The sequence below is a fragment of the Maylandia zebra genome, linkage group LG3 (genome assembly GCF_041146795.1).
Source record: "Maylandia zebra isolate NMK-2024a linkage group LG3, Mzebra_GT3a, whole genome shotgun sequence".
NCBI lineage: Eukaryota > Metazoa > Chordata > Actinopteri > Cichliformes > Cichlidae > Maylandia > Maylandia zebra.
The window spans coordinates 12,504,616-12,522,510 of record NC_135169.1 but is presented as its reverse complement, the minus strand read 5'-3'; the positions used below and the strand labels follow the sequence as shown (position 1 = coordinate 12,522,510).

The 17,895-nt window shown below is 38.8% G+C and overlaps 1 protein-coding gene across 1 annotated transcript; it reads left to right on the top strand.

The window, feature by feature from the left end:
* Positions 1-13,166: 13,166 nt before the first annotated feature.
* Positions 13,167-16,133, top strand: LOC105941406 (uncharacterized). The gene is made up of 6 exons (XM_076879610.1): positions 13,167-13,409; positions 13,573-13,692; positions 14,972-15,034; positions 15,140-15,199; positions 15,528-15,590; positions 15,809-16,133. The coding sequence occupies exons 1-6, from the start codon at positions 13,397-13,399 to the stop codon at positions 15,931-15,933; spliced, it is 444 nt and encodes a 147-aa protein (XP_076735725.1). The 5' UTR covers positions 13,167-13,396; the 3' UTR covers positions 15,934-16,133.
* The last annotated feature ends 1,762 nt before the right edge of the window (positions 16,134-17,895 follow it).

Below are 17,895 nucleotides of genomic sequence, written 5' to 3'. Positions count from 1 at the left end.
ATGGGGCACTCTTTGCTCTGCATGACGGGGTTATTGTGTAAGTACATTTGTGACATTGTTTGAATGGCACTGATTAATGAAAGTGTTTCTCATGTGTGAGAATTAGAGTGTATCACTGGTTTGAAGTGTTTATGTGAGAGTTTGAACAAAGCATATTTGTGATGTTTATGAAAGTTACAGACAAATGTTGGCTGGTTCCTTGGTTCAGTTTAGTCTGAGTATCGTGTTGGATACATCGCTGCTTGTTGCACTTGACTCATTGTTGTGTACAAGTTCATATATTAATAGTGTTTTATGCACAGAAATATTTTGATGAGCAGTAACTGTGTCATGTGAAAATTAATCTTTAAAAAACACTTTTGTTCATTTTGAGTTTGATTTTCTGTCAGTTTGATCCTGATGATGTTTAATCTTTACTTTAGTGCTCGGTTCTCTCTTCTACGTTAATGCTGAAGGTGAGAAATGTTTCTTTCTTTTCTTCACATTTATATAATATGTATAATTTTATCTGATATTTTATATTTCATGCACCATTTTAAATCACATCCTGTTCCTCTGTTTGTGCATCGTTTTATTTAAGATACTAAATGGGTTTATAAACAGTGAGTGAGTTAAAACCTGCAGCTCTGTGCAGTCACTCTGTGGTTTTACTCAGAATATTAATTAACTGCTTTAATTTGTTTCATAAAAACACATCTTATTATTTTCAAGTCCAAATGTCACCAGGATGCAGTAAATATTTTGACTCTTAACAGCAGCAATAAAAATCAGGACAGCTTCAAAATGACTTTATGCTTCCATCAATCTCTAACTTGATGTGTTTATGTGAACAGTTCCCAATAAGCCCACCGTGATCCTCGAACCATCCTGGCCTCAGATATACAGCAGTGAGACAGTCACTGTCAGATGTGAAGGAAGTCAGTCGATGTTTGTATGGAGAGACGCCACATTAATCAGACCTCGAACATCTGAATACAGAATCAGCAGAGCTACTGAGTCTGACAGTGGAGGATACATCTGCTGCACCATGAGTCTTTCAGTCTGCAGTGACATCATCACACTGACTGTATCATGTAAGTTGGACACATTTCATTGAGTCATATTGTTCTTTGTTTTAGTTTAGTAACAAAATCAGAGAAAATCGTAACAAACATTAAACACAGATGTGATGATCTCAGTTTCTTCAGTACCTGCACATGTGTAGTTTCCACCACTGCAGCTCAGAATTATGACACAATTATTTTGTTTTTATAATTTATTTGAAGTTGTTGAACAAACATGATCAATAAATACAGAATGAGCAGAGCTGCTGTCTGACGATGGAAATACACATGCTGAAAAAAGAAAAGGCTGATCATCAACAGAGAAGAGTTCTGTTATCACATCACAGCCCTGGTTGGGGTCGGGGATAGCATACAGTATGAAAAACATCTGTGTGAATTATGACTGATAAATGCTGCTGACTGTGCACTGGTTATGCATCTTTATGCATAAATATTTGTGTGATCATGATCCTTAAAACAAACATTTAAATAAAAAACAGATTAAAAAATCTGATAATAAGAGCGACCACAATCAACTGGCCTCAGATCAGCTAACAGTGTATAGTTCACCTGTTTCTGCATTTAGGAGTACAGTTTGGTGGAAGAGCATAAAAACAGTCTCACCTGATTCTTGATTCACTCTGATAAAGTTTTCATCATGTTATATACATCCAGTGTTAGCTCCTGGCTCTCTAGCTGGCTAACAGTTAGCTGAGATACCTGTGCTGTCCTCATGTGTGCTGCTGCCAGTTGTTGATTCTCATCAAATTTGCTTTGAAGACACTTTTTTGTTCTTGTGCTGTTGGTGCCTGTTTGTAACAAGTGTGATGATCACACTGAGCTCAGGGACCGACCTACCTGAGAAACCTGAGATCTATTATTGAATTCCATCCATCTTCTCAACCCATCATCCAGGGTCGTGACCTATTAAGCACTTACTGAATTAAAAAAAAAATATATATTATTATGAATTAATAAAAATAAATTGGATTTTTTTTAAATTACTATTGAGTTTTTATGTTGAAATCTTTATTTGTTATATAACAAAGTTTTTCCTGAAGCAACTGACAGTCTGATGTTTGTCTTTCCTGTAACATCAACAGCAAGTAAACCCAGAGCCACACTGAGAGCACAAAGTTCAGTCATACCAGCAGGGGGCAGTGTGACACTGAGCTGCTCTGTGGAGGGCTCTGCTGGCTGGAAGTTTGACTGGTTCAGACGTGATTCAGAGTTTTCTGGAGCTCAGAAAATTGGAGCTGGACCATCAGAGCACACGATCAGTATTTCAGAAGGAGGCATCTATTACTGCAGAGGAGGGAGAGGAGATCCAGTTTTCTCCACAGAGGACAGTGCTGCAGTTACAATTCAGAAACAATGTGAGGGAGAAATTTTGCTGTGAAATAAAAAAAAAAAACAATGACTACATTAAAGTAACCATTTATAAATATAATTTTTTCAGTTTAATATTTGTTTTTATTTGTTTGTTGAACAGTTTTGGCTGCTGTGACGCTGAAGCACAGCTGGTCTCAGATATTCACTGGTGAGACAATCACTCTCAGATGTGAGATTCAGGGAGGTGAAGGAAAGGTGTGGAAATATGAATGGACAGCACCCAACACAAACAGCCCTCCAACATCCAGTGAATACAGGATCAGCAGAGTTTCAGTGTCCCACAGTGGAGACTACAGATGTCGGGGTAGCAGTGACTATCTCTTAACAGGATGGAGTGATGCCTTCAGACTGACAGTTTCATGTGAGTTGGACCATGATTCATGTTGACATTTAATGTTGTCATGTTTTCATCTGTCTACTACTCATTGGTGTTCATTCGAAACTGAACTGGTATTTGAAGTTTGAATATTTATTTTATTAATGAATTCATTTTGTTATTGTTATTTTCCCCGAAGTAAATGATAACATGATGTATTTTTTCCTGTTTCTTCAACAGTAAGTAAACCCAGAGCCACACTGACAGCACAAAGTTCAGTCATACCAGCAGGGGGCAGTGTGACACTGAGCTGCTCTGTGGAGGGCTCTGCTGGCTGGAAGTTTGACTGGTTCAGACATGATTCAGTCTCTTCTAAAGCTCAGCTCATGAGAGGAAATGAAGCAAACAGAGTTATTAGTGTCTCACAAGGAGGTCTGTACCACTGCAGAGGAGGGAGAGGAGATCCAGTTTACTACACAGAGGACAGCAGTGACGTCACAGTTGTGGAGACTTGTGAGTTTTAAACTTTCTATTAAGTTTCTCATGTGTTTCATACAAATGTAGAAATAAACATTGTGGCATCAACTCCAAAAAAACCTGCATATTTATCGCTCATTAGCTGCTGTTAGTCTTTAAATTGTGTTTTATTAAATATTTTTGGCCTCTCTTTCTAAATGCTTCTTTATCCTAAACTGACTTTAAGTGGACATGAAAGACTACATGTATTAAGCCACAGAGCCATAAAAACAAACAAACAAACAAACAAACAAAAATAAAGGTTAATCCTGAACATGTTGTCATCCGAGGTCATCAACAGCTCAGCTAACATCAGGTCAGATCAGGGTCGGTAACCCGCGGCTCTTCCGCCCCTCAGCTGTGGCTCCCGCAAACTTTGGGTGAAAAAATGAAAAATAAAAGTCCCACACAACATCCCCAACATCTGCAGGAGGAAGTTTACAGAGTGAGAAAAAGAAAAGTGTGTTTATAGCAGCAGCTACTGCAGCCAGAGAGAGTCTGACAGGCCCAGCTGTGAGCCACATGTTAGTATCCAGCTGTTCACTGTGTTCACCGCCTCCAGAGGAAGAAAGTGTGCTGCTGTGACCTTCCCACGCCTCTCTCCATCTCTGCACTTTGCCATAAGTTGACCCAGAGCAGAAAGCTAGTTAGCAGCTACGAGCCAAACTCAGAACACGGAGCATCAGCCAGAGGTCTCCGTGGGTCAGAGCCGTGGATCTGGAGATAAACCTGCCGTTCTGACACTGATGTCAACACGACAAAGTCTGCTTTCCACAAGGAGACAAATTTGTGTTGAAAGTGTTACAAATGTGCACAATATTATGATCAAGCAATGATTTGTACGCATTTGTTTCACACTGTGACTTGAAAGCAGCTCACATTTGTGGATCTGTGTGAAGCTGGCAGTTAAATTAGACTCAAAACCCCACGTGGGCACGAGACGTGATCTGTGCGTGTCAGGTGATTCGTCCACATGTATTTAAGGTGTTGTGAGCTGTGTATTATCACCAGATATGCTGTTATTGTGCAATAAATATCTTTATGTTTTCGACCCTGAGCTGATGTATTTTATACTCAGGGCTGCCCGTGGCTGCATGAAAACAACAGAAGATGACCGCTCATTGAAATGGACTGAAGACATAATTATATACAAATAGTTTTCATGATTATTCTTCTTATTTTACAATTATTGGACCACAGCTACATTTTATTTACTTATTCTGAACTCAAACAGACCTGCAGAATGATGCTTTATTTAAAGTAGGCCTGCACAGGCCTGTGCTGTTTTTCTCCTCTTTAAAGTTTTTGTTAAAAAGTTCTTAAAAGGTAAAAAAGCTCTTCTTATTATTAAGACATCTTGTATTGTATTAAGTATATTTATTATCATCTCTGAATTATGGACGATGAATTTTAAAGAAAGAAATCTGAAAAACAAACTGGACGTTAAAATTTGTGCCTCAATGATCAGCAGTTACTCAGGTTTGTGTCGACACATTTGTACAATAGTTTGTGTGAACTGGAGACCTGAAAAGTTGCACACAAATCACTGCACACATCTGTAAATCTTACTTTCTGCTTGTGAATCATATTATACACAGTTGTACCACTTTCAAGGTAAATTTGTTGCCATAAAAACAAGGATATACTGTCCACCTTCACTCCCTGTCTCTGTAGCTGTAAGTGGTTCTTTAAAGGGAAAATGCAGCTGTTAGCTGTAATGTTAGGATTTGTAGATCACTTTATAAATGTGGAGTGTGTGGAGAACAGGCTGTGTGAGTCAGATACACCAGTGGGCCACCACACACGTGTACCACACGGTAAATAAATGTAAACACTGATTTTTAAATCCAACTTCATTTAAAGTCAAAGTGTCACCAGGATGCAGTAAATCTTTCTCCTCTGAACAACAGAAAAAAGAAAATCAGGCTTCAAAATGACTTCATGTTTGTATTTGTGTCTAACTGGATATTTTTCTGTGAACAGTTCCCACTAAGCCCACTGTGACCCTGCAGCCATCCTGGACTCAGATATACAGCGGTGAGACGGTCACTGTCAGATGTGAGATTCAGGGAGGTGAAGGAGCTCAGTGGACGTATGAATGGAGAGCAGCCAAGTTAAACACACCTCCAACATCCAGTGAATACAGAATCATCAGAGCTACTGAGTCTGACAGTGGAGGATACAGCTGCCGGGGCAGGAGGGACTATTTCTTCTCAGAGTGGAGTGATATCATCACACTGACTGTATCATGTAAGATCTTTCATCCAGATTATTTCAAATTACTTATTGTGTTAATCTAACCTTTAACTGGGAAAATGAGTCATCTGCCTATTAAATAAAATCACAAATAAGATGTTAATTTATTTATTTTTTTTATTCCAGTAACTTTCAAACGTGATAACAGACAGTTTGTGTTTATATTACAAAACATATCATTTAACCATTTGTGGACAGGCTGCAGTCTTCAGTGTCCATGAACAGCATCAACATGCTGGTTCAGACGTTTCTTCTCAGGGTAGAAATTATTTCTTTTCTTCTTGTATAAAAATATTTTTAATGTTAGTTTTAATTCAAAATTAACATGTAACACATATAAACATCAAAGAAAAAGCAAGTGAATGTTTCAGTTCAACAAGCGCTCCAGTCAGACATTAAACTTCAGCAACACTGTGCAGTTATGAAACTTTAATCTGAGTCAAACTGATTTAATCAGCATTAAATAAATCAATGAAATAAACATCACCCCACAGATACAACCTCAGTGAATTATGTCCAGTGTTCACTCAGTGTGGGTGTTAAACTGTGTGACTGGAGTCGTGCTTTGTGGCATCGAGAGCTAACAGCTAACAGTTAGCCAAGCTAACATTGAAGCACTTTTGCAAATAGGATCGAACAAAATGAGTATGGATTAAAAAAGTACACTTGGTGTAGCATCCCCGGTTGAAAAGATGGTCTCTCAAACTGATGGTTCGCAATCCTTTTATTAAACAGCCGTGTATGTGAACACACCGTAAGAGCTACAACATACAGAATAAAAGACTATTAGTAAATCAAACAGTGTGTTACCTTTAACCTTTTGACTTATTCATTAATCACAAATTAATTCTCCTTACCTTACATAACAAATAACACTAAAACTTGTAAATTATTGCATATAACAGGGAAATCGTTGCATCGCTGCCTAAACATGACGAGGTACGTTTGCGCCCTCTAGTGGGTGAAAACTTAGCCTTCATGCTTAGTAGCGGTCAGCAGCTATATGCTCCGTAAAACAACAAAATACATATCTACAGGACAAACTTTGGTACAAACCTTGTTCCCTCATCAACCAGGTGCTAAGAAACTGCTTTCCACTCAGTGTTGCACCTTAATAGCCGTTCTTTTTCCCATTCCCGTCCATTAACCATAGAGCACACCTTCTCTCTGTGCATTAAAACTCGCGCTTCTGCCATATGGTTTACGCTACTTGATTTACGGCACCTTGTCGCTCTGTAACTTTCACAATAAAAGCATTCACTCCAACAATATAATAGCCACTCATAAGTTTACAAAACACTTTACCAAATATTAATGAGGTCATTTACACTTGGTGACAGACAAACAGGGTATTTTAAAACTTTACTTATACTCTATACCACTATAATTACTGCTTGTGAATTGAAATGCATTCTGGGATACCTGGCTGCCCCACGTCCACAGTACCACCAGTTCATCGCATTCGATTGTCTAGTATTGATCTGTGCTGACTTACTCTACATGGTAACCAATCAGATGTTAGACGAGCTGCAGTGGCAGCGTTAAACAAGACCCTCCACAGGTTTTTCACATTTTGCCAAGTTTGGTCTCATGAGGAACACAAACTCCATCTTTAGCTGAATTAAACTCAAAGGACTCCTGTGTGGTTTGATTTTATTGGAGACTTCATTGGAGTCTGTCAGCCTCTCTGATTGTTCAGTTTTCCTCTGTAAATAAGGTGTTTACATTATTCAAAATTACATTTAAGATCATAGAAAACTACATGAACTTGATGTTGGAACCATGTCAGCGATGGTCACGGTGCTCGAACAATAACAGACACCATTCAGTGTAGTGTGATTTTAGACTATTATTAAAGGGAAATGTAGAGAGGACACAAACAAACTGACCATGGATTAAACATGGATAAAGTACTTTGTATTTGTGACATTTGTCTTTGAATAGATGAAGAATAAGTCAGAGGGAATCTGTAGTGTAGTTGTGCATGAAGACCGTCTAATGTGTCACATGCAGGTAAATGTTTTCTGTTTGGTGCTAGAAGCTAAATGACTGAGTGAATGTGTAAAGTTTGATCATTACTATTAAGCACTTACTGAAAAAAACAACAAATTGCATATTTCTAAAATGATTCTTGAATTTTTTACTTTCTCTTTAAAATCTTTATTTATTGTAACAAAGATTTTCCTGAATCAACTGACAGTCTGATGTTTGTCTTTCCTGTAACATCAACAGCAAGTAAACCCAGAGCCACACTGACAGCACACAGTTCAGTCATACCAGCAGGGGGCAGTGTGACACTGAGCTGCTCTGTGGAGGGCTCTGCTGGCTGGAAGTTTGACTGGTTCAGACGTGATTCACAGTTTTCTGGAGGTCAGAAAATAGGAGCTGGAAGATCAGAGCACACGATCAGTATTTCAGAAGGAGGCATCTATTACTGCAGAGGAGGGAGAGGAGATCCAGTTTTCTCCACAGAGGACAGTGCTGCAGTTACAATTCAGAAACAAGGTGAGGGTGAAATCTTGTTGTGAAATAAAACGAAACATCATGATTAAATGAAAGTAACAATTAATTTATGATTTTTTCAGTTTAATATTTGTATTTATTTGTTTGTTAGGGAAAGTTTGGGCTGCTGTGAATCTGCAGCACAGCTGGTCTCAGATATTCACTGGTGAGACAATCACTCTCAGATGTGAGATTCAGGGAGGTGAAGGAAAGGTGTGGAAATATGAATGGACAGCACCCAACACAAACAGCCCTCCAACATCCAGTGAATACAGGATCAGCAGAGTTTCAGTGTCCCACAGTGGAGACTACAGATGTCGGGGTAGCAGTGACTATCTCTTAACAGGATGGAGTGATGCCTTCAGACTGACAGTTTCATGTGAGTTGGACCATGATTCATGCTGACATTTCATGTTTTCATGTTTACATCTGTCTTAACAGGAGAACTCCAACAATGATCCAGCTGTCTGCAGGCAGCTCAGGACAACAGTTTTTCTCACTGTGCAAACAGAAAGGAGAGACACCATGGAGGCTCTTAAAATATCAGCAGTTTAAAGAGGAATGTACAGAGATGACAGTTTGATAAGAGGATGCTAAATCAGTGAAATCTTTAGTTTGTTAGACAGTCTAATGTGTCACATGCAGGTAGGGATGGGAATTGATAAGAATTTATTGATTCTCATTGGCTCCACTTTGAGAGTCGCCACCATCTCTAAGCACAATATCAAAGACATTCATGCAAATTAGAGGCTGTGAGGTCAAATGTTTGTGCATGTTGGAGGTATTTCTCCTCTTTGTTGGGATCATTACTAGAAAAAAGTAAAGCAAAAAAATTCTTACACAAAATCAGCACAAAGAGACCTTACATCGGTTGTCATGGTGATTCTACAGTAGAAACATGAACAGGTAGAAATGGAGCTGCAGCCTGACTGCTCATCAGTTTGTTAGGATGAAGTTCATCACTCTTGGTTATTGGCTAGCTTAGCATTAGCATGCTATCCTTGCAGGTGCTTTAAAGAGCTCCAACAAAAACTACTTTGTTCCTGTTTGTAGATAAATTAATCAGTGAAAGTTTAAAGTTTGATCAGTGCTGTAACAAGTTTATTCTTGAGGGTGATTTAATGTTTTACTTATTTTGTTTCTTCAACAGCAAGTAAACCCAGAGCCACACTGACAGCACAAAGTTCAGTCATACCAGCAGGGGGCAGTGTGACACTGAGCTGCTCTGTGGAGGGCTCTGCTGGCTGGAAGTTTGACTGGTTCAGACGTGATTCAGTCTCTTCTAAAGCTCAGCTCATGAAATGAAGCAAACAGAGTTATTAGTGTCTCACAAGGAGGTCTGTACCACTGCAGAGGAGGGAGAGGAGATCCAGTTTACTACACAGAGGACAGCAGTGACGTCACTGTTACAGAAACTCGTGAGTTTAATTATTTTATTTCTACAACACTAAGAGGTCATTATGTAATGTGTGCTAACAACTTTATCTAATAGCTGTGAGTTTATTAACCCTCAGATAAGTTTTCTGCTCATTAAGATTACTTGGAGAGGTGGGAAAATAGAAACATTTATTCAACTTTGTTTTTGATTTAAGTCAAAAATTGTGAGATTAAGGACTCACCCTCACAGAGAATGTGCTCTCCAAAAAACATCAACAAAACAATTCAGACCTTTAAAAAATGTGTTTTAGCTACAAAACCTCAAATTGAGGAGAAAAGTGAGATCTTGCAGTGAAAAGTTTCAGATTTTGTTTTAATAACAAACAACAAAACAAATGTTTCTGTGTTACAGTGTTGATGTAAACACCAGCCATACCTGCAGGTGTAAACATGAGACTGTGCTGTAACAATGTAAACACTGTATATGAGAGTTGTGTTGGATCTGATTGTTCAGTGTTCAGCATGGTGATGGCTGAGGGATCAAAGCTGTTCCTTAGTTTGTTAGTTAGTTTTTGTCTTTATGGCTCTGAAATGTCTGCCTGAAGGTAGACGTTCACACAGTGCATGACCTGGGTGAGATGGATCCTGAAGGATTTTCTTCGTGTTCCTGAGACTGCGGGAGCTGTGCAGGTCTTCAAGTGAGGGCAAAGGATGGCCGACTATCCTCTGGGTGACCTGTATAACCCTGTGGAGCTATTTCCTCTGTGCTACTGTGCAGCTGTGCTATACAGTTCTTCATGTAGCACAGTATGCTATCAAAAACCAGCTACAGGTCAGGGTGTTTGAAAATATCTCAGTGCATCCTGATGAAACAGTCCTGCCTCTGGCCTGGTTTTGACTGTCTTTGTGCTGATTGTAGCAATTTTACTAAGTGGGATGTGGCCGTGATGAAAACAGTTACCTGTGGTCAGACTGGCCCGAGGTGTGGTTTAAACCTGTAGCCTGTTTGAGGTTGATTTTTTTTCCACTCACGTTACTCTCATGTTTTAAACATCTGAATTTTTATGTTTCTATTTGTCTCTAACTGGATATTTTTCTGTGAACAGTTCCCAGTAAGCCCACTGTGACCCTGCAGCCATCCTGGACTCAGATATACAGCGGTGAGACAGTCACTGTCAGATGTGAGATTCAGGGAGGTGAAGGAGCTCAGTGGACGTATGAATGGAGAGCAGCCAAGTTAAACACACCTCCAACATCCAATGAATACAGAATCATCAGAGCTACTGAGTCTGACAGTGGAGGATACAGCTGCCGGGGCAGAAGGGACTATTTCTTCTCAGAGTGGAGTGATATCATCACACTGACTGTATCATGTAAGATCTTTCATCCAGAGTATCTAAATAAGGAAAAAGCACTTCTTCTTTCTTACAGCTTTATAACTGTCTTTCATGTTGGTCAGTAAAATGTTTAGTTTTTATTCCAACAACAAAAACCTGAACAGCAGCTTTTTATTCACAGTGAAGAGAACAAAACATATGAGAGTAACTTCTCTGCTGTGCAGCTCTAATACATGAAAGATGAAATGCAGAACAAATGCTGAATCTGTCTCAGCTGCTCCACCACATCCACTAAGAAACATTAAATCCACTGATTGTTCCTCGTGTGTGTTTTTAACTTAGAAATGCAGCAAATTAAATATGAAAGATTAGTGTTGTGTTTGTGTGACAGTTGTACAGTTTGTTGCAGCTTCACCATTAAAGTTATGTGATATTTATTATTTCCATATTTCCACCAAGTTATTTCAACTGGTTTGATTCAGTCATTGACTTTTGTTCTTTTTCTAAACTGAACTGCAGATAAACCAAAGGCCAAACTGAGAGCTGATAACACAGCTGTTCCAGTAGGGGGCAGTGTGACCCTGACCTGCTCTGTGAGCCCATCATCATCATCTGGATGGAAATACTACTGGTACAGAGATGAGAAATCCTCTGAAGCCCTGACCACACAAGATGCAGTTTTCCACTCAAATGGACAAATCAGTGTCTCACAGGAAGGACTCTACAGGTGCAGAGGAGGAAGAGGAAACCCAGTTTACTACACAGAGGACAGCCAGTCAGTCAGGATTGGGAAAACTGGTCAGTTTAACATGAAGTCAGATAAATTCCTGATTAAGGAGGAAGATGAAGAAAAAAAAAACTTCAACATTTTTGACATTCACGTGTTTTTATTGTACTTTCTTGAACAGTAACAGCCTCAAACAGGCCTGTTGTGACTCTGTATCCAAACTGGTCTGAGATATACAGAGGAGAGACGATCACTGTTAGATGTGAGATCCACGGAGGAGACACTGAGTGGGATTATGAGTGGGAAACAAACAGCATGATAAAAGCTCCAAATCAAAATGAATACAGGATTAGATCTGCTTCATCATCCAACAGTGGAAACTATCGCTGTAAGGGCAGAATGAAAAGTTCACAGCATGAAACAACAGAGTGGAGTGATTCAGTCACACTGACAGTTTCTGACAGTAAGTAGAGTCATAGTTCATTTAACCTGGAAATAGAAACAGTTTGTAAAAATGTGTTTTTATTAGTACATGTTGAGATATTTGACATGTTTAGATAGTCTCACTCTTAAAGTTCATCATAAATATTTGTGAGTCAACATTTTAGTGACATTGAATTCAGAGTTAAGAGATGAAAGATTGAGAGAAAATCTTTGTTGAACAGATGAACCCCGTCCTGTCCTCACTGTGTCTCCATCATGGCTGAGTCCTGGAGCCTCAGTAACTCTGAACTGTGAGGTTGAACATCCGTCTGCAGGATGGAGCTTCTACTGGTATAAAGCTGTTCCTGATCTATCAGAGAAATCCTCCAGTTATGAGCTGCTACCTGATGGCAGTGGGACTGCACAGGACTCCTACATCATTCATGGACAGACACACACAGCAGGATATGTGTGCAGAGCTGGAAGAGGAGACCCAGAGTATCACACTGATCACAGTCAACCAAAGTTTGTCTGGTCTGCAGGTCAGTTTGATTCTGTTTATCTTTTTTCAAGTAATGCAACAGCAAAAAAATGGAAATTGATGGGGGTTTTTTTTGGGGGGGGGGGGGGGGGGGGTAGCATTGAAGGTGAAAATTATACGAACACTGCGTCTTTTAGCACTGACCTTTAAACATTAAAGTAAAAGAATATTTCCACTGTGATATGCTGATCCTAACATCTGTGAGCTTTGTCTCTTCACTGCATGTTGTTTCCAGATGTTCATTCAGCAGCGTCTCTCACAGTGAGTCCTGACAGAGTGCAACACTTCACCTCTGACTCTGTCTCACTGACCTGTGAGGGAAACTTCACTGAGTGGAGAGTGAGGAAGTTCTCTGAGGATGGCCGACTCTGTCTGTAGGAGAATGACTGGATCCACATGTGACATCAACACATCAAAGTCAGATACTGCAGTGTACTGGTGTGAGTCTGGATCAGGAGAGTTCAGCAGTGCAGTCAACATCGCTGTACAGAGTATGTTATTATACATTTACTTCTTGGATTTGAATGATTTAGACGTGACATGAACATTTGTCCCAGCTTTGCTGTATGTGAAGTAATTTTATCTGGAGAAATAGCAGTTTTTAAACACACAAGATCAGATCTTCATGATGAGAATCTGTACAATCTGTTCTTATTATTGTTTGTTAGGTTTTTCTCAAAGTGTGCACCAGCTGATGTGACTGAAACAATTGTGTGTGATTGTGTCACAGATGATGGTAATGGTCCTATCCTGGTGAGTCCTGTTCATCCTGTGACTGAGGGAGCTTCTGTTAGTCTGAGCTGCAGTTTGAGAACACAAAAAATACTTTCCAATGTGTTTTTCTATCACAATGACAAACTTATTCAAAATGATCCCCGAGGGGAGCTGAAGATCTCTGCAGTGTCAAAGTCTGATGAAGGTTTCTACAAGTGTCAGTACTCAGGAAGAGAGTCAGCACAGAGCTGGATGTCAGTTAAAGGTGAGCAGGATCAAAACATCTGATGGAGTTTTATAAACCAATGACTGAGAAGGAACATTAGATTGTCTGATTTAAGTCTCAAAGTCACTTGGCTCTATTTTATAAATGCATTTGTTTATAAGATTATAATTTATTAATAATTAATTTCTGTTTTGTGTCACAGTAACTGTGTCAGGAGCTGACAGCTCTTCATCTCCTGTGTGGTTGATGGTTGGACTGGTTTGTGGAGTCTCTCTCATTATTATTCTCCTGCTCTTGTTGTGTCGCTGCAGACAGTCCAAGTGTAAGAGCCTCTTTTCTATTTTTATTATTATTCATATTACATTAGGAATCTTTCAGGGTTACTAAACTAAATGATGACTTTATTGTAGAAATTAAACTCAGTACAAATCCAAATTTAAATAAAAGTTGGAAACCACATTTCTACAATTCTTAGGAAAACAAACTATGAGGAAAGATGTGACAAAGCAAAGGAAAACTGAGGCAGTTTATAAAACACATGATAATGAGATGATGAGTAACAGGTGTTAACTAACTAACTAAAGCCTCTTTTCCATTAATAATTACTCAGATCGACTGGTTTTCCATCACGCTCAAGTACCACCTAATGTGTGTGGTCATCGTCATAGTGACGTGGTCGAGCACCCCATGACTTAATTAGTATTTGTCACAAATGATTCAACAAAGGTGAACATCACGGTAATGATATACCTGCTGCTCGGTCATCTTTCTATAGACTCGGGGGCCACGGTGTTGCTTGTGTAGCCATTTCTGGGTTGCCGGGTTTCAAAAATGGCTTTTTTATTTTATCAACAAGACGCTCTCATAACTCATCGAGTGATGCCACTGACCAGTCAATCGGCATGTACGCTATTGACGTAACATTTTGGGATCACCTCGGATCACTTGGAACTCCGGCTGAGTAAATACTAAAATGGTACTACTGGATCTGATGGAAAACCCTGAAAACTGTGTTTTAGTTACTAATGGAAAACATGTTAACAGAATGACACAAGATACAGGGGAAAATAAAACAGGAAATGACTGACACTGAGACCTCGAGTAAGTGGTCAGCACTTAAACCGATCTTTATTATCATTATTAATATTGACTCTTCATTCATCTCCATTGACAGGAACCTTTCTTAGGTTCAGTTTCATCCAAATAACCAACTGACTACATGCACAAAAGATCAGAAACAAACAGGATTTTACAACTTGATTGTATCTTTAACTCGACTGAAAGAATCCACAAATGTTGTTGTTTCATATCAGAACAACAGAAACAGTAACACCATGATGGGTTCATGCTCTGAAAATATCTGATAGTCCTGTTGTTGATTTAAACACAACTAATGAAACTCTGTAAAAGGTTTTTCTGTTTTTTCATTTATCTTTGAAAAATGTGTCATGTTGGTTTTCATGTGTGAGCCACTGAAACACTGGTGCAGGACATCATGTGAAAAGCACAGAGCAGCTAGAGATGAAACAGTCTTTTAATTTAAGGAAACTGGCACCATGTCATTGGTTTACAATTGTGTAACTAAAATATGAACATTTCAGGTGCAGATAAACCCCCAGATGTCATTTACTCTAATATTGAACTGGAAAACTTTGGAAATAAGTGTGAGTACACAAAACATACAATGTAGAAGAAAAGCCTGGAAAGTTTTTGAAACGTTTAAAAATGTATTAAATGTTTTTCTTTTGTGGATTCGATCATCTTAACAGGGAAGCATCATAAACCAGAGCAGAGTGCTGTTTACTCTGAGGTGAAGACGGGAGCTGCAGGTACAGTCACAACAGTCTCATTCAGTGTTTGTACTTGAACGTGTCATCACATCATTATATTGCAGGTAATTATAGGTCAACATGGAGTTTAGTTATTCACTTACTAATCAGTGTTTCAGCTTTACTGAATCACAGCATCCACAGATTCTGACCCAGACCTCAATCACAAAACACACACATGCAAAGCTGAAGTGTCACAGGCAACAAATGATTTTTACTTAGATTTCTTTCCCTGTAGTTGTAAAAAGTTTAAATTCATGTGTATCCAACATGTTTGTATCATATCTGTGCTGAACAAATGTGTGCTGAGCTCTGACGTCTCTTTTAGAGGACAGTCTGATGTATGCTGAGGTCAAACAGCCCAAAAAAGAAAAAGCCAAGAAAAACAAAGGTGAGCAAAGTCTGCCATCATCTCCACTGAATATTGTTCATCATGTTTATCTGCTCTTAAAATGTAAATCTGTTTATATTAATATTTGTATTTAGGGCTTCATGCGTACTAATTACTTGGTTAATAAAATCTAGTTCTATCTTTGCATTAGTGGACACATCCAGTTTCCTCCTGGTTAATGATATTATTGTTTTCAATGATCTTCTCTTCATTCACAGGAAAATCAAGTCCTGCAGCTGATGCAGCAGTTTATTCTGAAGTCACATCAGGAAGCTCTCTCAGTAATTCTGCTGCCATGCAGGCTGATTTATTCTTCACATTATTAAATGTCTTCAGCTCATAATATCTTTACATGTTGGAAATCACTTTGTCTCTTTGTGCTTGTCTTACAGGTCAGTGAGGAGAGCTGTAGCAGCGAAGCCAAGAAGAAGCTTTTTATGAAGCCACTCTTGCTCCTCTGCTGCCCAAATATCAGACATGCTCAGCTTTATGTACAGTTACAATATTACATCATAATATCAGACATATTGCTCTCTTATAGCATAAAACAAATGTAGGTGTATTCGTGCTCTTTATATTCAGTTATTTGTATAAAGATTTTGTAATAAACCTTGAATGTATCTAACATGTTCCAACAGCAGTGAGAACAAAGTGTGAAATATGTGATCTTTAGTATCTGACAGCACAACTTAAAGTCAGTGTTTGCAGTGTTTCACAAGTAAATACTGATATGGGCACCAACAAATACTTTAACTGTGTTTGTCTAAAGATCTCGTACATTATATAAATAAGAATTATTTCTTATTAAACGTGCATATATGTATATTATTGTTTCTGATCATTCTGTGCTTTTGTAGTTTGAAGGAGAAATAAAATCTTTTCACATTTGAACATTTTATCTTTGATTTTTGTTTCCTGTATGAGATTATTCACAAAGTAACAAAACAACCACTTAAACAGTTTGTAATGGTGTTGTCATGGAAACCTGAAATAAACAGATGTGAGTATTATTTGCAAAGCGGTCACTAACAGTTCAGAGCATGACAGCAGTCTGCATGTATCTGACACAGAGGACTGAAGTAGAACATTTACAGAGAGAAGCTCTCTGTGTGCTGCTGTCACAGGATGCAGTTAAAGGAAAAGATAACTTGTACATGTGATGAATCTCATATGAAAGATGGAGACAGAACATCACAGAGAACTAAAGCTCTGCATCAACCATGGTCAGCATGACTGAAAGAAGTAGAAGGATTAAACCTTTCCATTACGCTCCCTTTTGATCATTAACTGATCGCACAAGAATTTAAAAATATGACACAAACACAAACATTTAGTCACAGTAAGGTGGAGGTACAGGTCAGGCTCCTGCTCAGTCAGGTAAACTAAACCAGCTGGGTTGAGCTAGCTCAGTGTTTTCCCCTGAAGTCAGCATGATGGTGATAAACACTGCTGGTCATATGCTCTAACACCTCAGTATGTGCTGTAGATGGTTTTCTCTCTTCACTAGCAATCATGACCTTGTCCTATAAAGTAGGTGAACAACTATAACTACACTGGTGACTGTTTTTATTTCTTCTATTTTCTTTTTGTCTGAAAGAGAAAACAAAGAGGTCATCAGTGCAACTCTGAGTATCTGTATTTCTATCCTGTAACTGTCAAGATGCAAGTTATTATACATGTGTATGTAAATGCATCAATAACAGTTACCAGGGTGCCGCCTGGTGGCATTACCTGAATATGCTCTGCATTATCTATTCTATTCTCCACATCAGAAAGCCTAGTTATTCTATTTTCAATTCATTGCTACCTCCCCATGCAGGAGACTCTGACAGCACTGAGCAGCTCCTTCAGTGGCAGGCTGCAGCACCCACGGTGTGGGATGGAGAGATTTCGCAGGTCTTTCCTCCCCACTGCTGTCAGACTCCACAACAAAGACTTTTGCAGCTGATCAAACACACACATGTGCATTAAGACTAAGTGCAATACTGTTTTCTGACAAAGTTATATTTTTACTCAGTTGTATATAGCATTTGTATTCTATTTTTATCCTATTATACATTTTATATTATTTTATTCTATTCAATTCTGTACAGTTGTGTACAGTATATTATTCTTATTGTTTTCCAGTGTTCTCTAATTGCTAATTAACTTTGCACTGTCCACTCTCTGCTGTGACATGCAAACATGTAAAACCTGAATCAGGGAGAGCAGCAGCAACAGAACAGAATCAGTGAGCAGCTGTGACATCGACTGAGTCAGAAACAACATGAACAACATGGATTCATGCTAATTATCCTCGTTCTGT

What these genes read in the sequence shown, in the direction of transcription:
- LOC105941406 (XM_076879610.1), top strand. An exon ending in TCGCTGCAGACAGTCCAAGT is followed by an intron (nt 13,693 to 14,971) that starts GTAAGAGCCTCT and finishes TGAACATTTCAG; the next exon opens with GTGCAGATAAACCCCCAGAT. An exon ending in GGTGAAGACGGGAGCTGCAG is followed by an intron (nt 15,200 to 15,527) that starts GTACAGTCACAA and finishes CGTCTCTTTTAG; the next exon opens with AGGACAGTCTGATGTATGCT.